A 27,828-nucleotide genomic window follows, 5' to 3' on the forward strand; every position below is an offset into this window, starting at 1 on the left:
AAAGAACTATTAGTGTGCTATTAGGAGCTGAGTCGCCAGGTCCCCAGATGTCCCTTAAGAGTAGCCCTGACAGTGAGTATACTGTACAGGGTGGGCGTGTGGATGAGAGGTGGGAAGAGAAGGAAGGAGGAATCCTCTGGAATAAGACCTGTTATCCATGGGATTATCCACGCACACCCAGAAGACAGGAGAAGGAAATGGAGCTTCACCATTTGCTCACTGTGGGTGACAAAGACACAGAGAGTGAGAAGATCTTTGGTCGTGTCTGAGTCAACCACTGTCACACTTCTCTGACTGCCCCTCACCATGCAGCTGTGCTGTCTAAGCCTCCAGAGGTGCCTTCACTTCATAAGGCACAAAAGCTTCTATTGGTCCCACTGATGGAGGGAACAGCCATGCTCCTGTTTATCCAGGTGGCTTCCTTCAAAACTAGTTCTCATCGTCAGAAGTTTGAAGCAGGCTGCATTCCTTTTAAAGTGTGCATTTCTCAGGCGAGGGCAGTGCATGTTGGACCTCTGAAAGCAATGTCTGTGAAAGCCGACACTGTGGGAGAGTCTGGCTACTTGCCCTTCTGGGGGGCTGGGGAGCATTCAGAGGAACCATCTAGGCCAAAGTTAAATGGAAAGCAAAACAAGGGTAACAACCACATGCCAAAGGCCATCAGCTTTGGGGTATAGGAGCCGTGGTATCTGGGGCAGAAGGACTACCTCTTGTTCCTACAGGAGCTACTCAGCAGGAAAGGACTGTTTACCTTTAGGGAAGAAAAAAGATCAGACATCAAAATATTTTTTAAAAGTTATTTATTTATTTGAGAGAGAGGAAGACAGTGTGACAGCGAGAGGGGGGAGGGAGAGAGGAGAGCGAGAGAGAGCGAGCGAGAGAGAGAGAGAGAGAGAGAGAGAGAGAGAGAGAGAGAAATAAAGAAAGAGGACTATGGGTGCACCAGGGCCATATGCTACTGCAAATTAACTCCAGATGCATGTGCTACTTTGTACATCTAGCTTTATGTGGGTACTGGGGAATTGAACCCAGGCCTTCAGACTTTGCACAAAAGTTCCTTTAACTGCTGAACCATCTTTCCATCCCCTTAAGTATAAATACTAAACTTAGCTGCCAAATTCTTCAGTGTTATCAGTGAAAAAAATATTTTAGGATTAGTGTGTGGATTCACCATGCCAGTATGACAGGCAGTCTTCATTGTCAGTTTGGATTTGGAATCACCCAGGACACATACCTCTGGGAATGTCTGTGAAGGAGTTTCCACAGAAATTTATTTAGGGAAGGAAGATCCACCCTGAATGTGGATGACACTACCCCACAGAAAAGGGCCCTGATTAAATTGAAAGGAGAAAGGCCTGCTAAGACCCCACATTCATCTTTCTGTTTCCTGACTGCGCCGTGACCAGTCACCTCGTGTTCCCACCAATATGCTTTTGCTGCCATGGTGGACTGTTACCCCTCAAAACATGACCCAAAGAAAACCCTTCCTTTCTTATGCTATTTTTTGTTGGCCGTTTTGTACAGCAGGAGAAAAGTAACACATAATACAGAAAATTGGTACAGGGAATGGGGCTGACTATGTAATTAGTAGACACTTAAAAATTGATTTGCTAAAGGAAGCTGTAAGTCTTTGCAGCTATGAGCTATAGAAACCCTAAAATAGGGCTGGAGAGTTGGCTTGGTGGTTAAGGCATTTGCCTGCAAAGCCATAGTATCCTGGTTCAATTCTCCAGGACCCACGTAAGCCAGACGCACAAGGGGGCACATGCATCTGGAGTTCATATGCAGTGTCTGGAGGCCCTGGCTCACCCATTCTCTCTCATAAATAAATAAATAAATATATATATATATATATATATATATATATATATATATATTTTTTTTTTTTTTTTTAAAAAAAGATACCCTAGAATATTTTAGACAGAGATTAGTGGACCATTCTGCTGGGAGTTCAAAAAAACAGAATGCTCAGAGAATTGTGGTCTTTGACTACCTTATGAGTGTTCAGAGAGAACTACAGATTCAATGGGGAACTAAGCTGGAGGCCATGTGTGTTACATTATGGCTAAGAGTCCAGCTGCATTCATCTTGTGATGTGTTTTGGTGTCAGGTTGACAAGGGGCACTTGTGAGATTCAATCCTCATTGTCAATTTGGTTGGATTTGGGATCATCAAGGAGACACTTCGGAGTGTCAGTGAGGGCAGTACCAGAAAGGTTCAACTGAAGAGGGAAGATCTACCTGGAATGGTGCCATCCCTCAGGCTCCCAGAATGAACAACAGGAAAAAGAAGCCAGCTGAGCAGCAGTATTTGCCTCTCTTTGCTTCCTGACATATCACGATGGGACATCTTCCTCATGCTCCTTCTACATGGTGGACTTCATCCCCTCTTAAAACATACTGAGCCAAGCAGCCAGGCATGATGGCGCATGCCTTTAATCCCAGCACTCAGGAGGCAGAGGTAGGAGGATCACCATGAGTTTGAGGCCACCCTGAGACTACACAGTGAATTCCAGGTCAGCCTGGGCTAGAGTGAGAGCCTACCTCAAAAAAAAAATAAATAAATAAAAATAAATAAATAAATAAATAAAACACCAAAACCCAAAACAAAACAAAACACTGAGCCAAAACAAATCGTCCATCTTTAAGTGGCTTTGGCCAGGTGTTTTGTCACAGCAATGAGAAAGTCATTAGTACAGTCAAATTACATGTGCCTGTAGACAACTTGTCCTTCTGTGGAAAAACTCAAAACACTTGCCCTGGAATAGGGAAGGGAGAGAAGGAGAAGATGACATAGAACACAGGATGTAAGACCCTCGGTGTACAGCAAGCTCTCCTGGGAGGCTTGGCACACCGTCCAGGCAGAAATCTGGCAGGAAGGGGTCTTTGCAGTGTCCCCGTTACTCTACGAGAGAGAAGAGAACTGGCTCTTTTCCTCATGAGGCAGATCTAGGGGGGGGAGGAGGGATCTCAGAGGAAAAAGGAAAGGCCCGCCGGCCCTCTGTGACCACATGCTGCATGGTGCCCAATGGAAGGCTGTTGCTGGGGAGAGAACAAGTCTGGTGCCATCGTGACCCTCTGGGGAGGAAGGAGAGCAGGGAAGGCTCTGCCTCCCGGTTACCCATAGCAACTCACTCTCTCCCCTTGCCGGCCTGCCAACTCGGGAGGCTGCCGTGTGCCACGGCTTTCCTGTTTCCTTCCTCTCTCTGTGCACATGCCTTTGCCCTGTTCCATGCGCGTTGCTATGCCATTACTAGCTGATTGGTACTAATTAAGCCTTCTCTCTATGATGAGGGTGAACCTGTGGGTGGGAAATGTGAGGGCCCCAGGCAAGGGCCTGAGCATGAAGTCATATGAAAAGAAACAACGGACTTGGCCCTTCCAGGTCTACCTGTCAAGGCTCTCTGTCTAGACAAAAGGGCAGGAGGTCACCAGTGGGCAGGAATTGGCCCAATGTGGGAGGATCCAGAGACTGAAGAATATATAGGGAAGATAACCATGTCTGTCAAAAGGAAGGGATGCAGTTTCGTTACCGAATAAGATATGAAGACCCTGTGGTAAGTATACAAGAGCGTGGAAAGGTCATAACCTGTAGAATTCTGTTTCCCAAACTTCAGCCATCATTCACCTGACACAATTCCCAGCACGAGCTCCACCCCTCTTGAGCAGCATTTGCATGTAGGAGTTTGTAGGAAGTCACCTTTTTTTTGCAAGAATAAAGTTAGTGAAAGCAAAGGTCACATTGCTACCACAAATCAGCAGCAACAGTGGCTGTCATACTGAGGCATAAAAGCATACAGAACAATTGCCCATGCCAGGGAAGGCACATGAAGTGTTAGCAGGTGCGCATGTGTGTGCTTAGGAAACCACGTCTGGAGGAACAGAAGTCAGCCAATTGAATGAGCTGACTCCAAACCATCACTGTCTCTGATGAGATGTGTGGTGCTGTGATCTCCCTGAAGTCATAAATCAAGACATTTTCATGTTATGACTCTGCCTTTATTTTGGCTAATAGCTTCGTGCCTTAAGGTACAAGGTTAACAACGTGCTGTATAGACAGGAAGTAATGAAGCTACTGTTGATGAATGACAGCATATGGAAAGTCACCTGCCACATTGTAGTATTAGTTTAACCCAGTGTGGAGGACTCCCACGTCTTGGCTAATTAAACAGACTATCACAGGAAAACTTAACCCTCAGATCTCGGAAGCACTGAAGGTCATACTCACCACTTCTTAGACTTGAGCCGAGGCGCTGGGTTCCGGGGTATGAGGAACAGGGCTCTCATGGGATGCATGTCACAGAGAGCTGCAAGAGAGCAAACCAAGGGCCACTTCCAGTTAGGAGGTAAAGCCACACAAAGTCCATCCTAGCTGCTCAGCTGATGCTACTAAGTGAATGCCTGAGTCCATAGGACCTGTGGACGTGTGGTCAGAAGATCTACATGCTTCCAGTTGCCAAGTATTTCTGATGGCTAATTAAATGACACTTATAAGACACATACCTTTCAAAAAGTTACATTCCTAGGGGGGGACATATGTTTACTTCATACTAAAGAAAGTGAGTTAAAGGGCCGACATCCTTTCTGTAAATAACCATGTGACATTCAATGAAAATAACATCAGATAGCAATTACAATGGAGTCAGTTAGGTTACTTGTAGTTAAGGAAAGCCTAAGCCATAATATAAAGAGGTATTCCAAGCTAGGGTGGCTCTTATCCCCTGGGGACTTATCCAAACAGTGTTATCTACATAGACTTCTGGAATTTAAAGTCCCTTCTCAGACAACTCTGCTTCCAGACTTCCCCACTGGCTAAAAGATCAGGTTGCAAGATAGGTTTAGTTTTGTTTTTAAATTCCCAGGTCCCAGGATGACCAGGGCATTAAGTCAATCCCCCAAATCTGGCAGAAAAACAAAGTTATAAATATATCTCAACTTGTAAACTGACACAATCGTTTATTGTGTGCATGCTTATGCATTCTTATTTTAACCAAAATATTTTGTTAGTTTACTTTTCAAACAGCTAGAGTACTTTGTTTTCTCTGTATGCAGATTAAGAATACTTGCTCCCCTAACCACAGGATTCTGTGGGTAAAAGATTATTTTTACCCCTGTCTAACACTCAAGATGATAACATAGTTTCAAGGGTGTGGTACATTACTTTTCTGATTCACAAATGTCATTGTGAACAGAGGGAATGTTGTCAACAAACACTCCACATCAATCATGCTGTAGATGGAGTTGAAAAGCTCTAGAGAAATAAGAAGACAATGGAACATTGAAGGGGAAAACTCCTAAGTTTAATAATGGCCTGTCACAACACAGGTGAAGGGCCTACTTTAGTCTGGGTCCTTTGAGAAGCAGACAGCAGGGTGTGGTATTAAACATGAAAGGGCATTACTGGGGGAAAGTTCTGTGTGAAAGGAAATAAGATGGGAGCCACCCAGGGTCAGGGAGCCCTTGCTATACAAGCCTCACCCTGAATGCAGGAGGGCGGAGACAAGGTAAGTGGACCTGTCTCAGACTGCCCTGCAGACCAAGGCAGGTTCATTCAAGTATTTGGGGGTTGCTTAAATCATAGATGCCTGGAAAGAAATCTCTCTTCAAGACAGGGTGTGCCTTGGTGTTTCTCATGAGCCTGGTTATCAACACGAGTGGCCCGTGGGAGAGGCCCGCTCAGTGAGGAGCATTTCTGATATTTTTCTTTATTCATTTGTGAGGAGGGAGGGAGGGAGGGAGGAAGGGACAGGGAGGAAAGAGAGAGAGAGAGAAAGAGAGAGAGAGAGAGAGAGAGAGAGAGAGGCAGTGAGAGAGAGAGAGGAGCAACTGCAAACAAACTCCAGTCACTCTGGGCATCTGGTTCTATGTGGGTATAGGAGAATTGAACCCTGGACACGCAGGCAGTCTTTCCCAGCAACAGCCTTTAAATGCCCCCAGTGGCATTTTCTTTATGGAGTTCAGTGAGGTAAGGTCTCAGTTCTCCTCTCCACCAAAAGTGTTCTATAGTTCCAATACTCCCAGCCCCAAGGGACTTAGGCACATGTCAAAGTTGTCCAAAGCCTGGTCACTCTGTCTCAAATATGAACAAGAAAATCTAAAGCTAAATAGCAGTGTTTTAAGAAGAGGGACAGTTGCTGAATTTGGGTGTCTGTGTAAACCGCACATTGAAACTCAGCTGTGAGTTTTCGGGCACTGGAGTTCACAGTCTTAGTGGTTGCTCCCAGTTTTGTTTGAAGTGCGTATGCCAAGCAACACTCCCCAAAGTATACTGTCTTCCTTTCTAGATGAAAGATCCTAGTGTGGAATGCACAGAGTCCTGGTTCACTAAGAACTCTGCTTTCCAAATAGGCCACATCAGACCCATGCCGAGCACCGTGTCGCCAAAGGCAGGCCAGCTCAGCCCCTGGCGAAGAGCCCATGCAACCTTCAGAGCCATCCACGGCAGAGCTCACTTTAGAGGGAGGTACTTACGCGGAGCTCCTTCTGCCATCTCAATGGCGGTGATCCCCAAGGACCACAAGTCACTCTGCAAAAGAAGAAGGCAAAGACATGCATCAGTTCATCAGCTCAGAGCAGCCAGGTTAAGCCTGCAGTTATTTCAGAACTGCCTACGGACAAGTCAACTCGGTGTCTCTACAAATCTGTGTCTTCCATCCAGCTTCAAAGCCAAAATAGCTGCTTCGCCATTATGTTTATAGATGTGTGTGTGTGTATGGCATTTTTATTAATTTATTTGAGAGAGGGAGAGACAGACAGACAGAGGCAGAAATAAAGAGACAGACAGAAAGAGAGTGAGCATGGACATGCTGCCAGGGCCTCCTGCCACTTCCAATCAACTCCAGATGCATGTGCCTCTTTGTGCATCTGGCTTTAGGTGGGTACCAAGGAATTGAACCCAGGCCATTAGACTTTTCAAGCAAAGGTATTTTTTTAAGGTTTATTTATTTATTTATTAGAAATAGGGGATGAGGAGAAATAGAGGGAGGGAGACAGAGAGAGAGAGAGAGAGAGAGAGAGAGAGAGAGAGAGAATGGGCATACCAGAGCCTCTAGCCACTGCAAACAAACTCCAGACGCATGTGCCCCCTTGTGCATTCAGCTTCTGTGGGGCCTGGAGAATCGAACCCACAGCCTTAGGCTTCACAGGCATGCACCTTAATTGCTAAGCCATCTCTCCAGTCCCCAAACCCGAGTTTTTAATGGCTGGGCCATTTCTCCAGCCCTATGCATATGTTTTAGTCTTATTTTATTTTCTATGTCATATACAGCACTTTAGGTATCATTCTGATATTTTTCAAATATAATTTTAATCATTTTTCCTCCCCATTTCACTATTCTTTCCTCTCCTTTCCTGTGCCCTCTCCATTTCTGTATACGCGTAACATGTGTAGTAACAATCTTAGGAGAGCAATGCATTTCAGCACAGAAGATCAAATATCCTCTGAGTTGGAAGCAAACTGTTATGTAACATGGAAATCTTTACACTACAGACTTCCTTAAATTCAACTTCCTTGTATATAATTTTTTTTGGTGGGGGGGTCAAGGTAGGGTCTCGCTTTAGCTCAGGCTGACCTGGAATTCACTCTGCAGTCTCAGGGTGGCCTTGAACTCATGGTGATCCTCCTACCTCTGCCTCCCTAGTGCTGGGATTAAAAGGCATGTGCCACCACGCTCGGCCTTTTATATAATATTTTAAGGCCAATGTTCCTGCTTTTACCTCTCAGTGATCTCTAAATACTATATGAGAAGTCTTAAACCAAGGGATAAGGAAAACCAGGGAAGAAAACTTACAAAAGACACTTGCTCTTCCCATGTCTCAGCCGATGGGTAAGAAAATCTAATTGGAAATTTGGTTCAATGACCTTCATTCTGATATGTATGGTCTCATTCCTTACATGTTAAGCATCTCATGCACTTTGTACATTATTCAAGATTCTTGCCTGTAACCTCACTCTTATTAGAGAGATCAAAGTTAAGTTTCTTTTGCTATTCCCATCAAGCAGATGTCAAGACTACATGAAAAAAAAAAAAAAAACAGAGAGAGAGAAGAGACATAACCAGAAGAGAACTATGGTGTGCGTGCACGCTGAATCATTCCCCAGAACTAGTTCTCCATAGTTGGTGAGTGACAGCTAGGCTTGTTCAGTATTGAGGAGAGTCCTATATAACGTGCAGGGAGTTCTCTGGGGTGCTTAGCCTCTCACCTAGACTGCATTCACCTTAAAGCAGGTGGCTAGGCACATGCTAACCTAGTACTAAGGGGGTTCTGGGGTTCACTGAGGGTCGCGATGGGCCTGCAGGCACTGATGGCCTGGGATTCCAGGTCATCTCCCTGTTTAGAACGCAGCTGAGAGCACACTTGCCCTTTCACTTTCTCCTTTTTCAGGATGGATCCAAGGCATACACTCCCAGTGTGTGCACCTCCCAGTACTGACTGCTTCTCACGTCCGTCCCCTGGCTTTGTTTGTGAGGTCATTTCCGGAGCTCGCAGGGGAGGCTGAGCCTTCCTGCTACTGGTTGGCTCAGGAGCAGTAACTGGCTCAAGAAAACACAGCTAGCCCTCTTGTATCTGGGTTTACGATTGACAGACAGGCAAATTGTTTGGGGACTATGAAGCAAACACTGAGTCACTTCCTGTGTGGGCAGTGTCACTCAGGCAGAAAGCAGCAAGAACAGCCAGGAAATGGAGGGTCACTTCCAAAGGTCTCGGTGCTGTTTGATAATTCCCCAGCATGCTCAGGATTTATTTTCCCCCCAGCTGTTACCCAGTGTCCCAGGATCTGAGTATCCCAGCAGCATGAAAAGAGATGCAAAGATGCCCAGAGAAGCTGGGCTCCCACCCCTAAACGGTCTCTGCGGGGTCAGCTTTCAAGGGCCTCAAGCCCAGCGAGCTTTGAGCTGGCGAGGCCGCCCACACATCTAGAAGGTGCATAGACATAGGAGAGGCTCGGGGCCAGCATAGGGAAGAAAACGCCCAGTGGAGATTTCTCTCTGGCACACGCAGGGCTCCAGAACACGGGAATATGGATTGCCTTCGCTTGCTACTTTCATCTTCAGGCTTTCCCTCCACGTGCTTGTGGCAGACACTGTTGGCTAACTCAAAGGTACTTTGTGTGTGTGTGTGTGTGTGTGTGTGTGTGTGTGTGTAGATACACCTGTTCCGTGCACACACATGCAGAGGACAGAGGAAGATTTGGGTGTCCTCTATTACTCTTCTGCTTTACTTCTCTGAGACAGTCTCTCACTGAACCTGGAGCTCCTGGTTTTTCAGCTAGACTGGTTAGCCAGTGAGCCCCAGTGATCCTCCTGTTCCTGCCCCCTTCAGAATTGGGGTTACACACATCCACAGCCATGCCTACTTTTTTAAAAAAATAGTCATATTAGGGCTGGAGAGATGGCTTAGTGGTTAAGCGCTTGCCTGTGAAGCCTAAGGACCCCAGTTCAAGGCTCGATTCTCCAGGACCCACATTAGCCAGATGCACAAGGGGGCGTACGTGTCTGGAGTTCGTTTGCAGTGGCTGGAAGCCCTGGCATGCCCATTCTCTCTCTCTCTCTCTTCCTCTTTCTCTCTCTGTCTGTTGCTGTCAAATAAATAAATAAACAAAAAAATTAAAAAAAATAGTCATATTACTTTATTAACTTTTATCTCAGGCTTTCCAAAAACATTACTGCCAGGACTGCTACTTTGACCTGAGAAACTCAGTGGGATGTTATTATAAAAAACAAAAATGTCAACTCATTATACAATTCTATAAATGTGTGAGAGACAAACTTTTCTGACTTTGTTGTTGTTTATTTGTGTACTGTCTATTTGATTCCTGCTTTTTGTTGTGGTTTGGATTTTCTTTATATATAGTCATTTTTATTTATTTATTTGAGAGTGACAGACAGAGAGAGAAAGAAGGAGAAAGAGAAAGAGAATGGGAATGCCTGGGCTTCCAGCCACTGCAAACGAACTCCAGACATGTGTGCCCCCTTGTGCATCTGGCTAACGTGGGTCCTGGGGTATCGAGCCTCGAACTGGGGTTCTTAGGCTTCACAGGCAAGTGCTTAAATGCTAAGCCATCTCTCCAGCCCTGGCTTTTCTTTTCTTTTTTTTTTTTCTTTGTTGGACAAGGGCTCTTGTAGCCCAGGTAACCTACTTTTTAAAGTATTTTATTTATTTGTTTGACAGAGCGGGGGTACATAGGCAGAGAATGGGTGCACCAGGGCCTCTAGCCACTGCAAACCAACTCCAGACACATGTGCCACCTTGTGCATCTGGCTTACATGGGTTCTGGGGAATTGAATCTGGGTTCTTCGGCTGCCCACCAGGCCTACTTTTTATGTAGGTTCTGGGGATCGAGCTCAAGTCTTCATGCTTGTGCAGCAAGTGACTTTACTTGCCAATTCATCTCCTGAGCCTCATTTCCATATTTTTCTTTTGTTCATGTATATGCTTGTAGTATGTATGGATGCACATATTCATGTTCATATGTGTGTGGAAGCATGTGTGTGTACATACGCACATGTATATGTGTGTTTGGAGGCCAGTGGTTGACACTGGGTATCTTCCCCAGTCACTTTCTACCTTCTTTTAATTTTATTTGTTTGAGGCAGGGTCTCTAGCCTAGGCTGACCTGGAACTCACTCTTTAGCCCAGGATGGCCTTGAATTTGCAGCGGCCCTCCTACTTCAGCCTCCTGAGTACTGGTATTAAGAGTGTGTTCCTTAGGCTTCATTCCCCAGGACCCACGTAAGCCAGATGCACAAGGGGCAGCATGTCTCTGAAGTTCGTTTGCAGTGGCTGGAGGCCCTGGTGTGCCCATTCTCTCTCTCTATATATTTGCCTCTTTCTGTCTGTCTGTCTGTTACTCTCAAATAAATAAATTAAAGTAAAGAAAAAATTTATTAATACAAAAGTGTGTTCCACCATGCCTGGCTCCCCTTTATCCTTTGAAATAAGGTTTCTCACTGACCCTACCGTGTACAGCGCCAACTAGACTAGCTAGTCAGTGAGCCCTGAGGGTCCTTGCGTCTCTGCCTCCTCAGTGCTGGGATAACAGGTATGTGCCACCATGCCCGGTTTTACATGGGTGCTGGGGCTCCAAAGCCAGACCCTCCTGCTTGTGCAGCAAGCACTTTACTCAGTAAGCTCATTTCCATTGCCGCCTCCATTGCGGTGCATACAAAAGCCACTCAGCCCTGGCCCCTGATGGGACATTAGCCATGTGACAAAGTATGACGAATAAGACGTAAGCTGACATCTCCCAGGAGCTTCTGCTTCCCGTCACTATGAGTACAGGAGGAATATGGCTGACATCATGACAACTCCCCACTTCTTAGTGCCGTGAACGAAAACAGGTGCCTAGAGTTTCATCATCCATCTTGCCACCATGAGGCAATATGGCACCCAGTGAATTAGGACAGAAAAGTAGGAGGCTGCATTCTGAAAGATACCATGAGCATCACAACAGCTCTGTACTGTTCAGCCTCGAAACTTCTGCTGGTGGAAGGAACATAAGTTCAGGCACCAACATCCACAAATAATCATATGTATGTAGTAGTCACATGAGGATGCATTGCTTGGCAGTAGGGAAATGGAGAGGTCTCACTTGCTAGTGATTCTGGGTGTATGCCACATGAAGCAGGGGTGGGCAGAAAAAGAGTGCAAAACACATCCTTTAAGTGAGATACCCCACTACACCATCCAATCTCCCCGAGGATAGCCTTTGTCAAGTCACACGACCAGGCTTCTTGAAGCCTTAATTTCATATCATTGTTTGAAGCATTTCTGTGCTGGATTTATGATGATTTCCAAGAGGAATATTTCCATTCCTGGCCATATAGACCCAGAGTTGTGTGCAAGCTATGCTTAACTGCTTGTGCTGGAAAGTCATAAATGTCCTTACCAGGCCTTGTTCAAACCCAAAACACTTCAGAACTTAAATATAGGAGAATGGGCTCCAGTAATAACTGGCAAGACAGATCACAGGAGACTGGAAAGGAAGAGGAAGGAACAAGGTAGGAAAGAGTCAGGGAGAGATAAGTTTCCTTTGTGGCTATGGTGTGACTCATGTTGGCAGAAGCAGGGCCATTCGTTATTCCAGAGGCGCTGTGCAGCCTGGCCTATGGCAGGATTAATAGCCCAGCCCTGTGAAAATTACAAAAAGAACAGAGACAAATTCCAGTGCCTCTGAGAGGCTGCCACAAGGTATGACTTCTGGCTTGGCGTGGTGGGGGGATAGGGTGGGGTCAGCACACACACAGTCAAATGAACAGAACAAGAGAAAATTTCTTTTGGACTGAGCTGCCCAGCACAGTGGAAGAAATTCAACAGCAAACTAGACAAGCAAGAGGAAGAGTGGCACGAGAAGAATCTCAGTGTGCCATCCAGGGTGGCAAAGATCTGTGCTCTAGCCATAGCTAAGAGCCCTAGGCTTGACTGTTAGCTCTGACACTGATAGTAGCTTGGTGACCAGGTGCAGGTGTTACTGACTCTGAGTCCACCTCCTCACTGCAATGTGAAGAGAGGGCATAGCTTGAAGGGTCTCCACAAGAACCACAGGAGGTATACACACAATGGATGCATATATATGAATACATATACACTTGTTTACTGTATTACATGTAGTATACAGTTCATTATTTCTTCAGAGAGGTTAAATAATCCCCTGGAAGTAATCTAACAAGTAAAAGGCGAAATCTTTTTTGGTGTGTGTGTTCACACGTGGGAGTGTGGACACGTGTGTGCCATGTTGTGCATGCAGAGGTCAGAGGACAACTCTGAGTGTGAGTTCTCAGCTTCCACTTGTTTGAGGCAGGCTCTCTTGTTCACCACCCCAAACGCCAAGCTAGCTGGCCTGTGAGCCTCCAAGTGATTCTCTTGCCCCATCTCCCTTCTTGTCCTGGTGCAATGGATTACAGACACCTGTGCTTCAGCTTGTAACTTCTATGTGGGTGCTGGGGAACCAAACTCAAGTACTCATGCTTGCACGGTAAGTGCTTTATCCACAGAGCCATTCTCCCAGCCCCAAAGTCTGTCTTGTGTGACTTCAAAAGCCTCACTCATTTACATATCACAGACTTACATACTAAATGATACCTAAACAGAACTAAGTCCAGGGACATTGAGTGTGTAAATTATAGGCAGTTATTAATAATCCCATTTCATATTTCATTTCAAAAAACTCAAGGGACTCAAAGGATTTAAACTCAGGGACACTTTTCATTCCTGTCTTTGTGAATTTGTTATCTGGTACAAAGGAAACTAGGAGACTATGTTTCCTGCATGGGATAGATACATTGCTTGAAGAAAGAGCCAGCACAATCTTGAGTCAGTGGCATGAACACGGAGCCACAGAGATACACTGAGTTTCATGCTGGTGCCACTAACAAGGTTTACTTATATCGCCTTCCTTCTGACCGAATAAAGACACCCCTGTGTTTGGATCTCGGTAGACTGAGGCCTGGACTTGCAAGTGTAAATGGCCCACTTGTCACCGTGCATGCCCAGCTCTTTCAGGTGGCACCTGCTTCACCATGACTGTCCCGCTACACAGCCCACTCCAGCTGAACCTCCTTCCCAAAAGAGTATTTCCACACAGCCTGAATAAAGCCTGGTTGCATGATGCAGAAGTTGCCTGGTGGTTTCTCTACAGCCAGGTCATAATTCCTCCAAACACAGAGGACATATCTACACCTGCAGAGGATCCACCACACCCGTAGGACAAGTGTCTTAAAAGAGTGTAGGTGCGTGACACCCAGTGTCAGCCCGGAGCAGATATGCAGGGAGGAACCCGGATGGTGTGGGCGTAGTGGACAAGCCACTTCCTGGGCTTCGCTTATCTCTTACATTACCAGCTTAAGATAAGAGCAAGCTCTGTTGAAGGCAAAAAGATCAAACAGGACAGAAGGATATATCAAATGAGAATGTAAAATTCACCATCCACATCCCTTATTCACAGGTAAAATACTCCTATGGTCTTCCTAGATGGCCTGTGGGGTGTGTGTGTGTGTGTGTGTGTGTGTGTGTGTGTGTGTGTGTTCGCTGGTGGGTAGGAATAGGAGTACTCTATATGTACCACACTGTTAGTTGTTTTTGCTACTAACACTTGGGTACCAAGGACCCATGTTACTTCTCTGCTTAAGTGGTGCATACCATTCCACTGGACAGAGGACTTGGTCTTTATTCAACCAGTTTCCAATGAATGGCATTTGGCCCCTGAGAACTTTCTTTGGTGGGTGGCCCTCTTAAGGTAATAAATACACAGGACTATAAAATGCCTGGCAGATTTCATTCAACTGAAATAAAATTCCAAGTAAGTTTTAAAAATAACAGTTTAAACAGCCTAGGAGATTTGAACAGTTTTATTAATTTCAAATCTTCTGAATACTTATTATGAAGTGGGAAAGCTTTCATTATTGCCCCGCACACTTATCAGGGAAATGAAACCTTTCCTTTCACTTGAAGTGTTTTGACAGAATTTCTGGAAACAAGAAAGGAAGGGCCTCCAGGGGAAAGCTAGCATGTCAGGCGGACGTGAGGCGGGCACTCCTCCTTCAGGGAAGCTCTGTCTTCAGTGAGTTCCTTGCTGTGCCTAGAAGATCACATGCAAAACCAGACTGCACAAGAAAGTGCAAACCCAGCTGACTGTTCCAACAGGGGCCCTCATCATACTGAACTGCCTTCTTATAAAAATTAAAAAAAATCTTATAGCAGTTTTTAAAGACATTTCAGGACAAATCAAATCATCATCCATCAGTAATAATGAATGCAAAATCACGTAACAAAGCCAAACTACATGCTTCTGGTTTTGCCTTTTGTGTTTATTTTTTAAAGCCAGTTTTGCTGGAAGAGAATCTCACAAAATGTGTGTGTTCGGAGGCCAGAGGACAACCTTGAGTGTCATCCTCATGAGTGTTCTCTGTCTTTTTTAGAGAAAGGGTCAGTCCCTCATTGACTTGGAACTCACCAATTAGGCTTACCTGGCTACTCAGCAAGCCCGGGGGATCCGCCTCTCTCTGCCTTCCCAACACTTGGTTAAAAGCGTACACTACCACACCTGATATTCTCACGAATCAAACTCAAGTCCTCAAGTTTGTGAGGCAAACACATTACTGATTAAGGTGTCTCCCCAGTGGTCTTCAAATTCCCTTCTCTTCTATAGCAGATGAGAGCCCTAAGTGCTACCATGGGTTGCTGAGACTTAAGACATCAGCTGGGTCAAATGGACTATCAGACTCACGGGACACAATCCTTGGGCTTTCTGGGGGTGTCAAGTAAACTCTCCATGTGGAAACCACTTAAACAGAAAGAGCTCTACTAATTCCTTACACACAGTGGGTATTCAATTAATAATACACACTGAGTGAATAAATGATTTTTAAAGTCAACTTACTGTCACCTTGCCCCCTGGTGACAGCCCACATTCCTAGGAATACTGCGCAGAAAACAGGATAAGATATAGTGCCAACCAAGGGCGGTATTATCTCAAGGTGAGCATCTTCTCTTCCCTGGCCCACAGTGAAGGCAGGAAGTGGCTGAAATACACCTCACAGAGCCCCCGGCCTTCCTCTGGGCCTCATATTCGCTATCCCTTGGTCCTGCTCTTTCCTTTCCCCATGGCAGGTGACCACTGAAGTTCATATTCTCACTGTGACTTTGTCCTGCTTGTGCAGAACCTACGTACCTTACAATCCCACTGAACAAATTCACAATATACCCAAAATACTGTTGAACTTATTCTCCCAGTCAGGGAACTTTATTTGATTATAAAAGATACATAAAGTAGCCTTCAGCTTTTAATGTCTCAGGATGGACGTAGTCACGTGAACCAGTTTTTGATGTCACACTACAGCATGACATGCCCTGTGGCTACTCACACACTAGGCTTTCTCCACACCTAGAATGATGTTTTGTAGCACGCACTCTACAGTGTTCAAAACAGTATTTCTAATCTACAGTCTGAGCAAAAGGAGGCTCCAGATATCAGTTTTATGCCAAGCTTTGGGTGGCCAGAAGGAAGGGTCCTTCTGCTTACTTTACTTACGTTAGTCACAGAACATGTGACCCATATGGAATAAGCCAGTCACCATACTTAACATGCTAAGACGGGGGTGAAAATCCCACATTCTGATTCTTCATGGATTTTTTAAAACAAAACTTTTAGTTTTTAAAATTTATATGTATGTGTGTGTGTGTGTGTATGTGTGTGTGTGAAGGGACAGTTGTTTGTGAATGTGGAGGTCAGAGGACAACTTGTGTAGCTTTTTCAAGAATGCCAACCCCACCTCAGTGTTGAGATTACAGGCACACACCACTATTCCCAGCATTTTTATGTGGGTTTCAGAGATCGGGACTCAACTCCTCATGTTTGTAATTGCACTTTACTGACAGCTATTAACCCAGAACTCATGGTATATTTCTTTTTAAATATTTTTATTTATTTATTTGAGAGAGAGAGAGAGAGAAAGAGGAAGATTACCTATCTATCTATCTATCTATCTATCTATCTATCTATCTATCTATCTATCTATCTGAGAATGGGTACACCAGGGCCTCCAGCCACTACAAATAAACTTCAGATGCATGCACCACCATGTGCATTTCTGGTTTATGTGGGTCCTAGGGGATTGAACCTGGGTCCATTGGCTTTGCAGGCAAGCACTTTAACCACTAAGCCATCTCTGTAGCCCATCATGGTATATTTCAAAGCAGCCCAAAATATCTATGGTCCATATGTAGACTAGTTAACACTTATTAAATACAGTCATGGTTTGAAGAATTGCTTATGGCCATTTTTAATACATATATCTGGCCTGGGACATATATTTTGTAGTGGAGCCTCTGGTGGGATTTGCAAATGATATTATTGAAATGTGCCAGTAATCAGCAGTTTAAATAAATGACATTTATTTTGGCAGGAGATTAATTTTTAACACAGTAGCTCTTTTCAGACAGACGGCTGTCAAGTTATTCGAGGAACAAACTTTAGAGGAATGAGGAGATGATTATGTTTTCAAGACCTTCAAACTTGCATTTTCCCAAAGAGGCAAATAATTTTGTCAATGCTCCAAGATCTTGTATACGAAGACTCTGCATTGCATCTCTGTGACCTGATTTCAATAACCACAAATGTGGGGAAGCAAATGATCTTTAAATGAATCTCTCCAAATGTATAATCTTTGTTTGGGAAATGTGAACTTTATAGAGAAGTCTAGGACACCTCAGACAATACCAGCGTCCCAACAGACTTATTTCCTACAGATTCCTGGCATTGATGCATTGCATTAGTTTTGTAAAATTCGCAGCAGTTTTGAAAGACATTTTAGATGAATCTAATAAGTAATCAACACTAATCAATAAATAAATCACATGATAAACCCACACTCCCCTGAAGGTAGAGAGAATCTATTGTAAAGAAATCAGAACAAGTCAGGTGTGGTGGCGCACACCTTTAATCCCAGCGCTCGGGAGGCAGATGTAGGAGGATTGCCATGAGTTTGAGGCCACCCTGAGACTACATAATGAATTCCAGGTCAGCCTGGGCTAGAGTGAGACCGTACCTCGAAAAACCAAAAAATAAAAAAAGAAATCAGAACAAAGTGGTGGAACATGTGGGCTGCAGTCGCAGCCCTGAGAAAATCACCAACTGGGTGTTCACTTGTGAAGACCTCCCTTCTTCCTCTGTAAGAGAAGGGTATTTAAAGAGGCTCAGTAATTATTCCAGGAGTCCATGTTCCTCCAAACTAAACCAAGGTAGTATCAAGTATTGCCCACAGGGTGTCTCCCTCCCTTCCCAGGGCACAACTGAAGCCTACAGTTCTTGTGGATCTGTTGGTCCCCACTCTTGGCTGAAGAAACCATGCCACCCACAGTGCCGCTATGACAGGCTGCAACCTCAACTCATGTCAGAGAGTTGACTAGGAGAGGAGAAGAGTTTCCTGGAAAATCCTACTGCACCCCACTTGAATTTATAGCAGATTTTCAGTTTATAACCCAAAGTAACAAAGGGCACATTAAATTTCTATGGAACGTCACGACATGCTAGAGAAATACCATAACATGCTTATCTACATCTCATTTTATTCTCTAATTGGAAAGAAAGCCCAGATAACAGACTGTGTGCAGTATATGTAGAAAGGAGAAGTTTTATTACTCTCACTTGCAAAAAAAAGGGGGGGGGGGCTGAGACAAATGCATATCTTGGTTTCTTTCAACATAAAAAGCTATCAGAATATAAACTTTGGAGGTGGGGGATGGAAAAAAGTTGGCCAGTGTGTACTATATTCAGTTAGAAAGAAACAAGAAGCTCTTGGGTATCATTGCATAGTAAGGATATCAAGAATTCACTGTCCATTCAAGAAGCCAGAAGGAAAGACTCTGAAATTCTTTACCTCAAAGTAATGATAAATGAAGAAATGAGCATGCTGCACTTGATTTTTACATTATGCAAAGCACACACATGTTGAAACATTACTTGGTACATTACGTTAATATGAAAATTGGCTTAGTTTATGTGTCAGTTAAACGAAAAGTGTGAGTAGATAAACAAAAGGAAAAAAGAGCAGACTGACAAAAACTAAACTATAACTAAAATGTAAATCTAATCTGTTTCCAAAAATAATAAGTCAATTAAAAAGTATAGACAGTAATTTTAGCTTTTAAAAAATAGATTAGCAATCAGATATGTTGGGTAAATTCACTAAGACAATTCTCACTTCCATGTCTTACAATGTTAGATTCAAACAATGTTTTTCAGTTCTCCCCTTGGGCCATATAAATAATCAATCTAAAAGCATGTGAGAATTCTTCCGCTGTCAGTCACAGAATGAGAGGTCAGTCGTAGTTTTACGAAGAACAATGAAGATATCATACCTTGAAATCATATGTGGCATCTGGGTTTTCATCACAAGCAATGACTTCTGGTGCCATCCAGTAGGGTGTCCCAATGAAAGTGTTCCTCCTGCCCACTGTTCGATCTAGCTGGGCACTGACTCCAAAGTCCACTGAAGAGGAAAAGATGATTGAATAAGTCTATGTCCTTAGGGTGGATATGGTGATAGAATGAATCTGTTTTTTTTTTTAAATTAAAAAAAAATAACTATTTCAGAGAGAGAGTAAAAAGAAGAGAGAAGAGAGAGACAGAAAGAAAGAATAGGCATGCCAGGGTTTAAAGCCACTGCAAACAAACTCCAGACGCATGCGCCACTTTGTGCATCTGGCTTTATGTGGGTCCTGGGAATCAAACCTGGGTTGTAAGGCTTGGCAGGCAAGCACCTTAAACACTGAGCCATCTCTCCAGCCCTGAATATGTGTTTTCTAATATGGTAAAACATACATAACAAAAAGTAACCATTTTGGCCATTTTTCAATGTGCATTGCCATGGCATTAAGCACATTAAGATTGTATAACTATCTCCACCATCCATCCCAGAATTTTTTCATCTGTCCAAAAATATTCTGCACCCTCTGAGAAAGAATTCCTTATTTCCTGTACCCCAACCCAACAGCTCATTCTTTGGTCCCTGTTTCTATAAATATGAATACTCATATAAGTGGAATCATACAGTTTTTATCTTATCTCACCTAGCATAATGTTCTCAATGTTCACTCATATTGTGACACATGCCAGAATTTCATTGACTTTTAGTGCAGAGTAATTTTCCATTGTATGTTACAGGCTGCATCTTGTTTACTTTTCCTCTATCAATGGGCATGTCAGTTGGTTCTACCTTTTCAATACATCAAACATGTACTTTTTAAAAAAGATATTTTAATTAATTAATTTATTTATTTGAGAGAGAGAGAGAGGCAGATAGAAAGAGAGAATGGGCATGTCAGGGCCTCCTGCCACTGCAAGTAAACTCCAGATGCATGTGACCCCTTGTGCATCTGGCTTACGTAGGTTCTGGGGAATCAAACCGGGGTCATTAGGCTTCGCAGGCAAATGCCTTAACCACTAAGCCATTTCCCCAGCCCCGAACATGTACTTTTAAAATTACATGTATAAAGTATATCAATAAGAAATGCCCCAAAGTGTTACATTTGGTAACACAAAGACTCCATGGAGACCAAACATAGGTATTTAACAACAGCCAAGCTGGGTGGCCACAGAGGGTAGTGCACAGACAGTGATGGAGCCCTAAGGGCCAGAATCAGACTGCAGAAGCTCACATAGTCCTACAGCTTGCCACCTCTGACCTTGGGCTTCCTAATCCTAAAAAGGATCATGACATCTACATAGGTGGCTTTTATATTTGCAGGAGATAAATAAGTGTCTTATAGAAAACGGGCATAAAATATTCTCTCAATAAGTAATGTTAAATTGTATGTATGACTGAATCTCTTGGATCACCCACTCAATACATATGCAACTCCTTAGTCTGCATAATGTATGCTCTTGTTCTTATAAGGGAATATTCATGAGATGACAGTTTAGCTCCAAACGCTAGTAAAGAAAGGAAATTATATATTTAATCAAATGGAGGAGCAAATGTTCACATCTCCTTGTTATTGTTATCATTATTATTATTATTATTATTATTATTATTATGGTATATGTGTTCATGAATATGAATGTGGGCATGCATGTGGCAGTCACAAGATAACTTTGGGGTGTCAGTCCCCACCTTCTATCTCACTATTCTCAGTCACTGCGCATTTTGCCATTTAAGCTGGTTGTCTAGCATCTGGGACAGTCTTCCGTCTCTGCCTCCATGTTTCCCTGTGAGCACTGGGATTACAGAATCATACCATGGCTTCCAGGTTTGAGCAACAAGCGCTTTAGCTGCTGAACCATCTCCCAGTTCCAGGCCATTTTGAAAACACACAATTTTATCAACTTGACTCTTTTCTAGATAACAAATGTGCACCCTATAGGATATTTGTGAGCTCATGATCCAACTCAGGGAGGCAAACACACTAGAGGATTCCCAGACTTGCTGGGGGAAGGCTCTCATGGATATGCCAAAGAAAAAGATGCTCCCATGGACACCTCTGGAGGGAAGAAAAGGGGTCATCAATGTGTTCCTGAAGTTGACTAGTAAGCAGCTATTCTGTATAGGTGCTATGGGTAATAAAAAAAAAATCAATGTTAACACAACTCAAGCTATGAAAATATAGTAGGAATTGATTATGCTAAATATATTCAACTGAGAATATATTCAATAAAAATACTAGAGTCATCAGTGTTCTGTCATAGCAGCAACCATATAAGCAAACTGAAATACAGGAGATAATTTCAAGGTCTGTCACTTCTAATCATTACTGAAAAAAAATCTCAATTATTTCTGTCCAATACTAAGGCAGATGATCCCATTCACTATACTACATACCATTCGTTCTTCACAAGGGTTTTAGGAAATCTTTTTTAATTAAACAAAGCAAACATTTTCCTTTCCATTTTTAGCGGAATGCCCTTCAAATCCACAATGAAAAACTTACCTTTATATTTTTTTCTCAGAAGAGCTGTTGAAGTAATTCTATGAATTCCAGCAATTTCTAGGCTCACTGGATTCTGTACTTACCTAGTTTAACTTCGGCATTTTCAGTCAGCAGGACATTCTGCCCTTTAATGTCTCGGTGAATTACTTTATGCTGGTGTAGGTGACTCAGCCCCTGGAGGGATGGAGAGGCAAGTGAGTTAACAGGAACTTATGCAAACATGCAAACTGTGTGTGGAGTGTGCATGTTTGTGTGCAGATGTGCATGCTATCTGCATACATGTGCAGAGGCCAAAGGAGGACACCTGGTATACTTCTCTGTTGCTCTTCTGCCTTATTCTTTTTTGAGACCCTGTCTCTCACTGAACCTGGAGCTCAGTTAGATAAGGTAGCCTAATGAGTCTCTTCTACACCCAGCACTAGGGTTAGACATGTACAGCTTTGCCAGGCTTTTTGCATTGGTATTGAACTCAGATCCTCATGCTTGTGCAGCAAGTGATCTTACCCACTGAGCCATCTCTCCAGTGCTGCATGCAGACCTTTGAATGTTAACACTCTCTTGAAAATCAAACTCACCCAGAGATACTTAATAAAGTGTATTCATATCTGTTATGTGTTCATAGGGCTGTGCTGAACTATAGGAAACTGCAATCCACAGATGTGCATGGTGCTGTGCTGAAGAAAATAGTACACCATCAAGTTCCTACTAGAATGAGTTTTGGCTTTCAGAGTGCTGTGAGTTGTATTGGCTAGTTTGTAACCACACTTGAACAGTTTGCAGAGAAAACTAACCAAAATTCAGTTAATTTAACCTTCAGGGACATTATTTGAATTTAAAAGTTAAAAGTTATCTTCTGTTCCATAATTTTAATTAAGCACAATGAAATTTGTTGGAGGCTAGTCAAAGACTTTCCTTCCCATTGGTTTTAGGCATATTAAAAAAGGACCTCATGCAATTATAAAGCTCTTGCACAGCAAAGGACACTGTGAATAGAGCAAAGAGGCAGTCTACAGAATGGGAGAAAATCTTTGCCAGCTATACATCTGACAGAGGATTAATATCCAGGATACACAGAAAACTAAATAATAAGAAATCAAACAACCCAGTTTAAAAATGGGCTATGGAACTAAACAAAGAGTTCTCAAAAGAAGAAATACAGATGGCTTATAAGCATCTAAAAAAAGTTCTACATCCTTAGCCATCAGAGAAATGCAAATTAAAACTACTTTGAGATTCCTTCTCACTCCTGTCAGAATGGCTATCATCAGGAAAACAAATGACAATAAATTCTGGCAAGTGGAAAAGCGGAACCATTCTACACTGCTGGTGGGAATGTAAAATGGTACAGCCATTATGGAAATCAGTGTGGAGGATACTGAGACAACTAAAAATAGATCTACCATATGACCCAGCTATACCACTCCTAGGCATATATCCCAAGGACTCTTCTCACTACCTTAGAGATGCTTGTACATTCATATTTACTGCTTCTCTGTTCACCATAGCTAGGAAAAGGAACCCACCTAGATGTCACTTAAGTGATGAATGGATAATAAAGATGTGGTGCATTTATACAATGGAGTTCTAGTCAGTGGTAAGGAAAAATGAAATTATGAAATTTGCATGGAAATGGATGGAACTGGAAAGGATTATACTAAGTGAGGTAACTCAGGTCCAGAAAGTCAAATGCCACATGTTTTTTTCATAGGTGGATCCTAGCTACAAAGGTTTAGACTTGTATATGTGTTGGAATAAAAATCAGTTGCAGAAGCCAGTAAGGTAGAAAGGGGCAATAAGGGAGGGAGGAGAGGAGATGACTTAAGGAGATGGTATTGTATATATGTAAATAGATGAACAGATTACGGGGGATATAATGGCCTAAGTGAGATCAAAGAGTAAAGGAAGGGTGGAGGGAGGGTTAATCAAAATTTAAGATGTTAGCCAGGCGTGGTGGCGCACGCCTTTAATCCCAGCACTCGGGAGGCAGAGATAGGAGGATCACCAAGAGTTCAAGGCCACCCTGAGACTACATGGTTAATTTCAGGCCAGCTTGGACCAGAGTGAGACCCTACCTTAAAAAAAAAAGAAAGAAAAAAATTAAGATGTTATGAATAAGCCATATAGAAACCTACTTTTTTGGGTTAATGGCACACCCAGAAGCCATAGATTGTTACTAGAAAAAAATTTAATGCTAGTAATGGGATACCTTCCAGTGAGTCATTGGCCAGGGAGGTCCCTGATGCCCCCCAAAACATTACAGGCTATTGCCAAGGCCCTTGTTTCCCACCAGAAATACACTGCAAGACCCTTTTGCTGAAGATTCTACATGCTTGTGCTACAAGATCACTGAAAAATCAAGATGGAGCTGAGCTGAAAACAGATTAGTCACATGCAGCCCTATGGAAGGGAGTAATAAATCATCAGCGGTGATAAACAATAGTGGATACTGCAAGCCTTAAGTTTGGCCAGCCAGGCTAAATGACCCAATGGGTGCAATAATGACATGTCTGTTGTGGGGGAAACCAACCACTCTCTAATTGAACTAGAGGCTTACTCCAAGGGAGGGAATATATGCCTGGTACCCAAAATCTATTCAAAAGCCTATGGCAGGAGGGGTCGCAAGCCCTAGGGGTATAACACCTGCTGTTGTCTGACTAAATGCATGTATTATGCTCACCAAACTTCCCTGTAAGCACTTTTCTTCATGTTCATACCTATATTAATGATACTCTCACTTTTGGTTAGAGAAGCTTCTCTTTTCACATGGTGGAGTACATTGGGAAGACTTAAAATGCACCACAGTGCTGAGAAGAAGTGACAGAGGAGTGTTCAGCACTTTACCCCTTCCAAGGCTGAGGGTCCATTGTGGAAGAGGTGGCAGAAAGTATGTAAGAGCCAAAGGAAGGGTAGGACTGCTTACAATGCACTCTTCCAGTCACAATTTGCCTTGATATTCATGACCTTTCAGTGCCTAGCACTACTTACACAAGACCTTTGTAATAGGAGGAAAAGATGATGACATCAAAATAAAATAAAGACTAATTGAAACTGGGAGTGGATATGAGGGAGAGTGGATTTGCAAAGGGGAAATTAGGGGAGGGGAGGGAATTATCATGGTTGATTGTCTATAATTATGGCAGTTGTCAATAAAAAAGTTAAAAAGAATCCATTTGTTTCCTTAGTTGACATCTATTACTGTCATTTTTAGTGATTCATATTTGTGATTTTGTGCTGACTATATAAATCAAACACCCAGTGATGTCCACACCAGTTCCCCAGGAGTTACTACAATTTTGACTTCTTTGTAGTGGTAATGATCTCTACAAACTACACTCACATAGTTTGCAGAGAAATTAAAACCTAAAACCAGAGTGTTGAGGCACAGTACGTAATGCTAGTACTTATCTGGAAAAGTTATTTAGTGCCCAAGTGATATTATTCTTTTATTTTGCTTTTCTGTTCTTATTTTCCACAAACAACAAAATCATACAATAAAAAAGCCAACAAAAACAAACTCACCAAAACTAAACAAAAGATGAGGGAGGGAGGGAGGGAGGGGGAGAGAAAGAGAGAGAGAGAGAGAGAGAGAGAGAGAGAGAGAGAGAGAGAGAGAGAGAGAGAGAGAGAGAGAGAATGGGTGCCCAGGGCTTCTAGTCACTGCAAAAGAACTGCAGATGCATGTGCCACCTTGTACATCTGGCACACATGTGTACTGGGGAGTCAAACCTGAGTCCTCCAGCTTCTCAGGCAAGTGCTTTAACTGCAAAGCCATCTATCCAGCCCAGATTTTATACTTTCACATGGATGGTCCATGTGCTGGTGAAAGCATATTCCCCCATCCACAGAGATATTTACTTTGTCATTGAAGGTATCCATGATATGGGTGCAGTCTGGGACACATCCTTGGGCCCCTGTTTAATCTTGTGACAATACCACTCTATTTGAACAGCCTTATGATAAATTCTGAAAACTTGGGAGTATCAATCGTCTACTATTTGTGTCTTTTTTTTTTTTAAAACATTGCTTTAGTTATTCTGGACCCTTTACTTTTTCATATGATTTCTAAAAATTATCCCATCACTGCCAACCAATATTGCTATGGAGATTTTTTTTGGAAGCTCAAAGAAACCATGCATTAAACTGGACAGAAATGATATTTTTTATAATATTGAATATATCCCTATGCATGGAGTGGACATAAATCTTCATTTTTAAAGGCTGTTTTCCATTTTTCTCAGGAATATAATATATATATATATATGGATATGGTAGAAGTCATCTATCTCTTTCTTTAAATGTATTTCTAAATATTTAACTTTTCCATGCTTATCATTATAAGCTTCTTTTTGTCTTTTGCTTAATCTGGTTTTATCTGCACATTGTCTTTTTAAAAATTTATTTATTTATTTATTCATTTATATATTTGACAAAGAAATGGAGAAGGAGAGGGGGGAGAAGAAGGAGAGGGAGGGGGAGAGAGAGAGAGAAAGAAGGGGGGTAGACAGAAAGAATGGGCATGCCAGAGCCTTCAGCCACTGCAAATGAACTTCAGATACATGTGTCACCTTGTACATCTGGCTTACATGGGTCCTGGGAAATCAAACCAGGGTCCTTTGGCTTTGCAGGCAAGTGCCTTAACCACTAAGTAATCTTTCCAGTCCCAGACATAATCTTTTTATATATTCCTTTTTTTCTCAAAGTTATTCATCTACACATACATAGCACTTAATCTGTCTCTCCAGGCCACATTTTGAACACTCAATAAAACCAATTTTAACTTGAGTTCCTTTAAATTAAGAAGGCAGAGTTTATAAAGAATAATTATTCTCAGGCATTCTAGTAAGAATGCTCAGTACACATACTCTATGCTCTGTTAGTTGCAAGAGAAGATTATATTACGCTGAATGAATTTAAATGTACTCCATCACCTTTTCTTACTAAATTTAGCTCAGTAAATATGTCAGTGTTGTTTTTGTTTTGTTTTATTTTTGTTTTTTCGAGGTACGGTTTTACTTTAGCTCAGGCTGACCTGGAATTCTTTATGTACTCTCAGGTTGGCCTCGAACACACGGTGATCCTCCTACCTCTGCCTCCCGAGTGTTGGGATTAAAGGTGTGTGCCACCATGCTCGGTGTTTCTGTTTTTTTTTTTTTTTTAAATATTTATTTGCTAATTTATTTTCAAGAAAAGAGTGAGAGAGTGGGAAGAGACAGACAGACAGACAGACAGACAGACAGACAGACAGATAGATAGATAGATAGATAGACAGATAGGGAGATAGAGAGATAGATAGATAGATAGAGAGAGAGAGAGAGAGAGGGAAAATATGGGTTTGTTAGGGCTTCCAGCTGTTGCAAATGAACTCCAAATGTATGCCCCACTGTGTATTTGGCTTTACATGGGTACTGGGGAATCAAGGCTGGGTCATTAGGCTTTGTAGCCAGGAGCCTTCATCATTGAGCTATCTCTCCAGCATCCTGATATCTTTAGTGACTGATTATGAGATTTCTTGGCAAAAGTATGTACTAGGGAATTGAACCTCAAACCGGGGTCCTTAGGCTTCACAGGCACGCGCTTAACCGCTAAACCATCTCTCCAGCCCTAAAAGGATTTTTAAAGGTAAAAGTGGTTTTCAACTAGCTCGTTTGCACAGAAAATAGTAAATTGAGGTAATTCTTACACAGGTTACATGCTAAGGAGGTATTATAGCATTAGTTAGGATGAAAATATATCCCTCAAATGACCAATTAAAATATGTCTTAAAATAAAACTTTTCCTGAAAGTAGGTGTGGTAGTTCATGCTTGTAAACAACCATTTGGGAGGGTGAGGTAGGAGGATCACCTTAAGCTTGTGGCTAGTCTGGGCTAGAGAGTGAGTTCCAGGTTAGCTGTATCTGCCTCAAAAAACAAAAACAAAACAAAACAAAACAAAAAAACAAAAAACTCATACAATTCCTAAGTATGACCTTATTTTTATGACTTTAAATCAGATTTTGATTTGGAAACACCATTGGATTTGCTAGAAGACATCCTCTGTGTTGACCTTTCAAATAAAAGGACACATGGTCTATCCAGAATGGGCCTTGAACCATCAGAGCAGCCTTGCAGGCAAGCCTCTATCACCGTAATCACTGTTAGAATAAACTTTTCATTCATTCATCCATTCATCTATTTAAGAGAGCACCTCCTTCTGTAGCAAAGACTATTCCTAATTATTATTTTTTTTAATCTTTCTGCCTCAGCCTTTAGAATTTTAGGATGACATGTTTGTGCCAGTATGCCCAACTTGTTGGAATAACCCCTTAAAGAGATCTCTGCTACACTTAGGAATTTCACTAGAAGGCTAGGAAAAAAAATGGAACATCTCCCAAGACATCCAATATCACGTGAAGATATTGGAAGG

General features: G+C 42.6%; 1 protein-coding gene across 2 annotated transcripts in view; it reads right to left on the bottom strand.

Annotated features, from left to right (window-relative positions):
- Positions 1 to 27,828, bottom strand: part of Tnik (TRAF2 and NCK interacting kinase) — a 429,300-nt gene that overhangs the window by 118,291 nt on the left and 283,181 nt on the right. For both annotated transcript variants that reach the window (XM_004652342.2, XM_004652341.2), the window contains exons 6-9: positions 21,509 to 21,599; positions 18,858 to 18,988; positions 6,471 to 6,525; positions 4,228 to 4,306 (exon numbers count right to left, since the gene is read on the bottom strand). In XM_004652342.2, coding sequence (XP_004652399.1) covers positions 4,228 to 4,306; positions 6,471 to 6,525; positions 18,858 to 18,988; positions 21,509 to 21,599 — 356 coding nt within the window. The remainder of the gene's footprint in view (positions 1 to 4,227; positions 4,307 to 6,470; positions 6,526 to 18,857; positions 18,989 to 21,508; positions 21,600 to 27,828) is intronic.

The sequence above is a fragment of the Jaculus jaculus genome, chromosome 11 (assembly GCF_020740685.1).
Source record: "Jaculus jaculus isolate mJacJac1 chromosome 11, mJacJac1.mat.Y.cur, whole genome shotgun sequence".
Lineage (NCBI taxonomy): Eukaryota > Metazoa > Chordata > Mammalia > Rodentia > Dipodidae > Jaculus > Jaculus jaculus.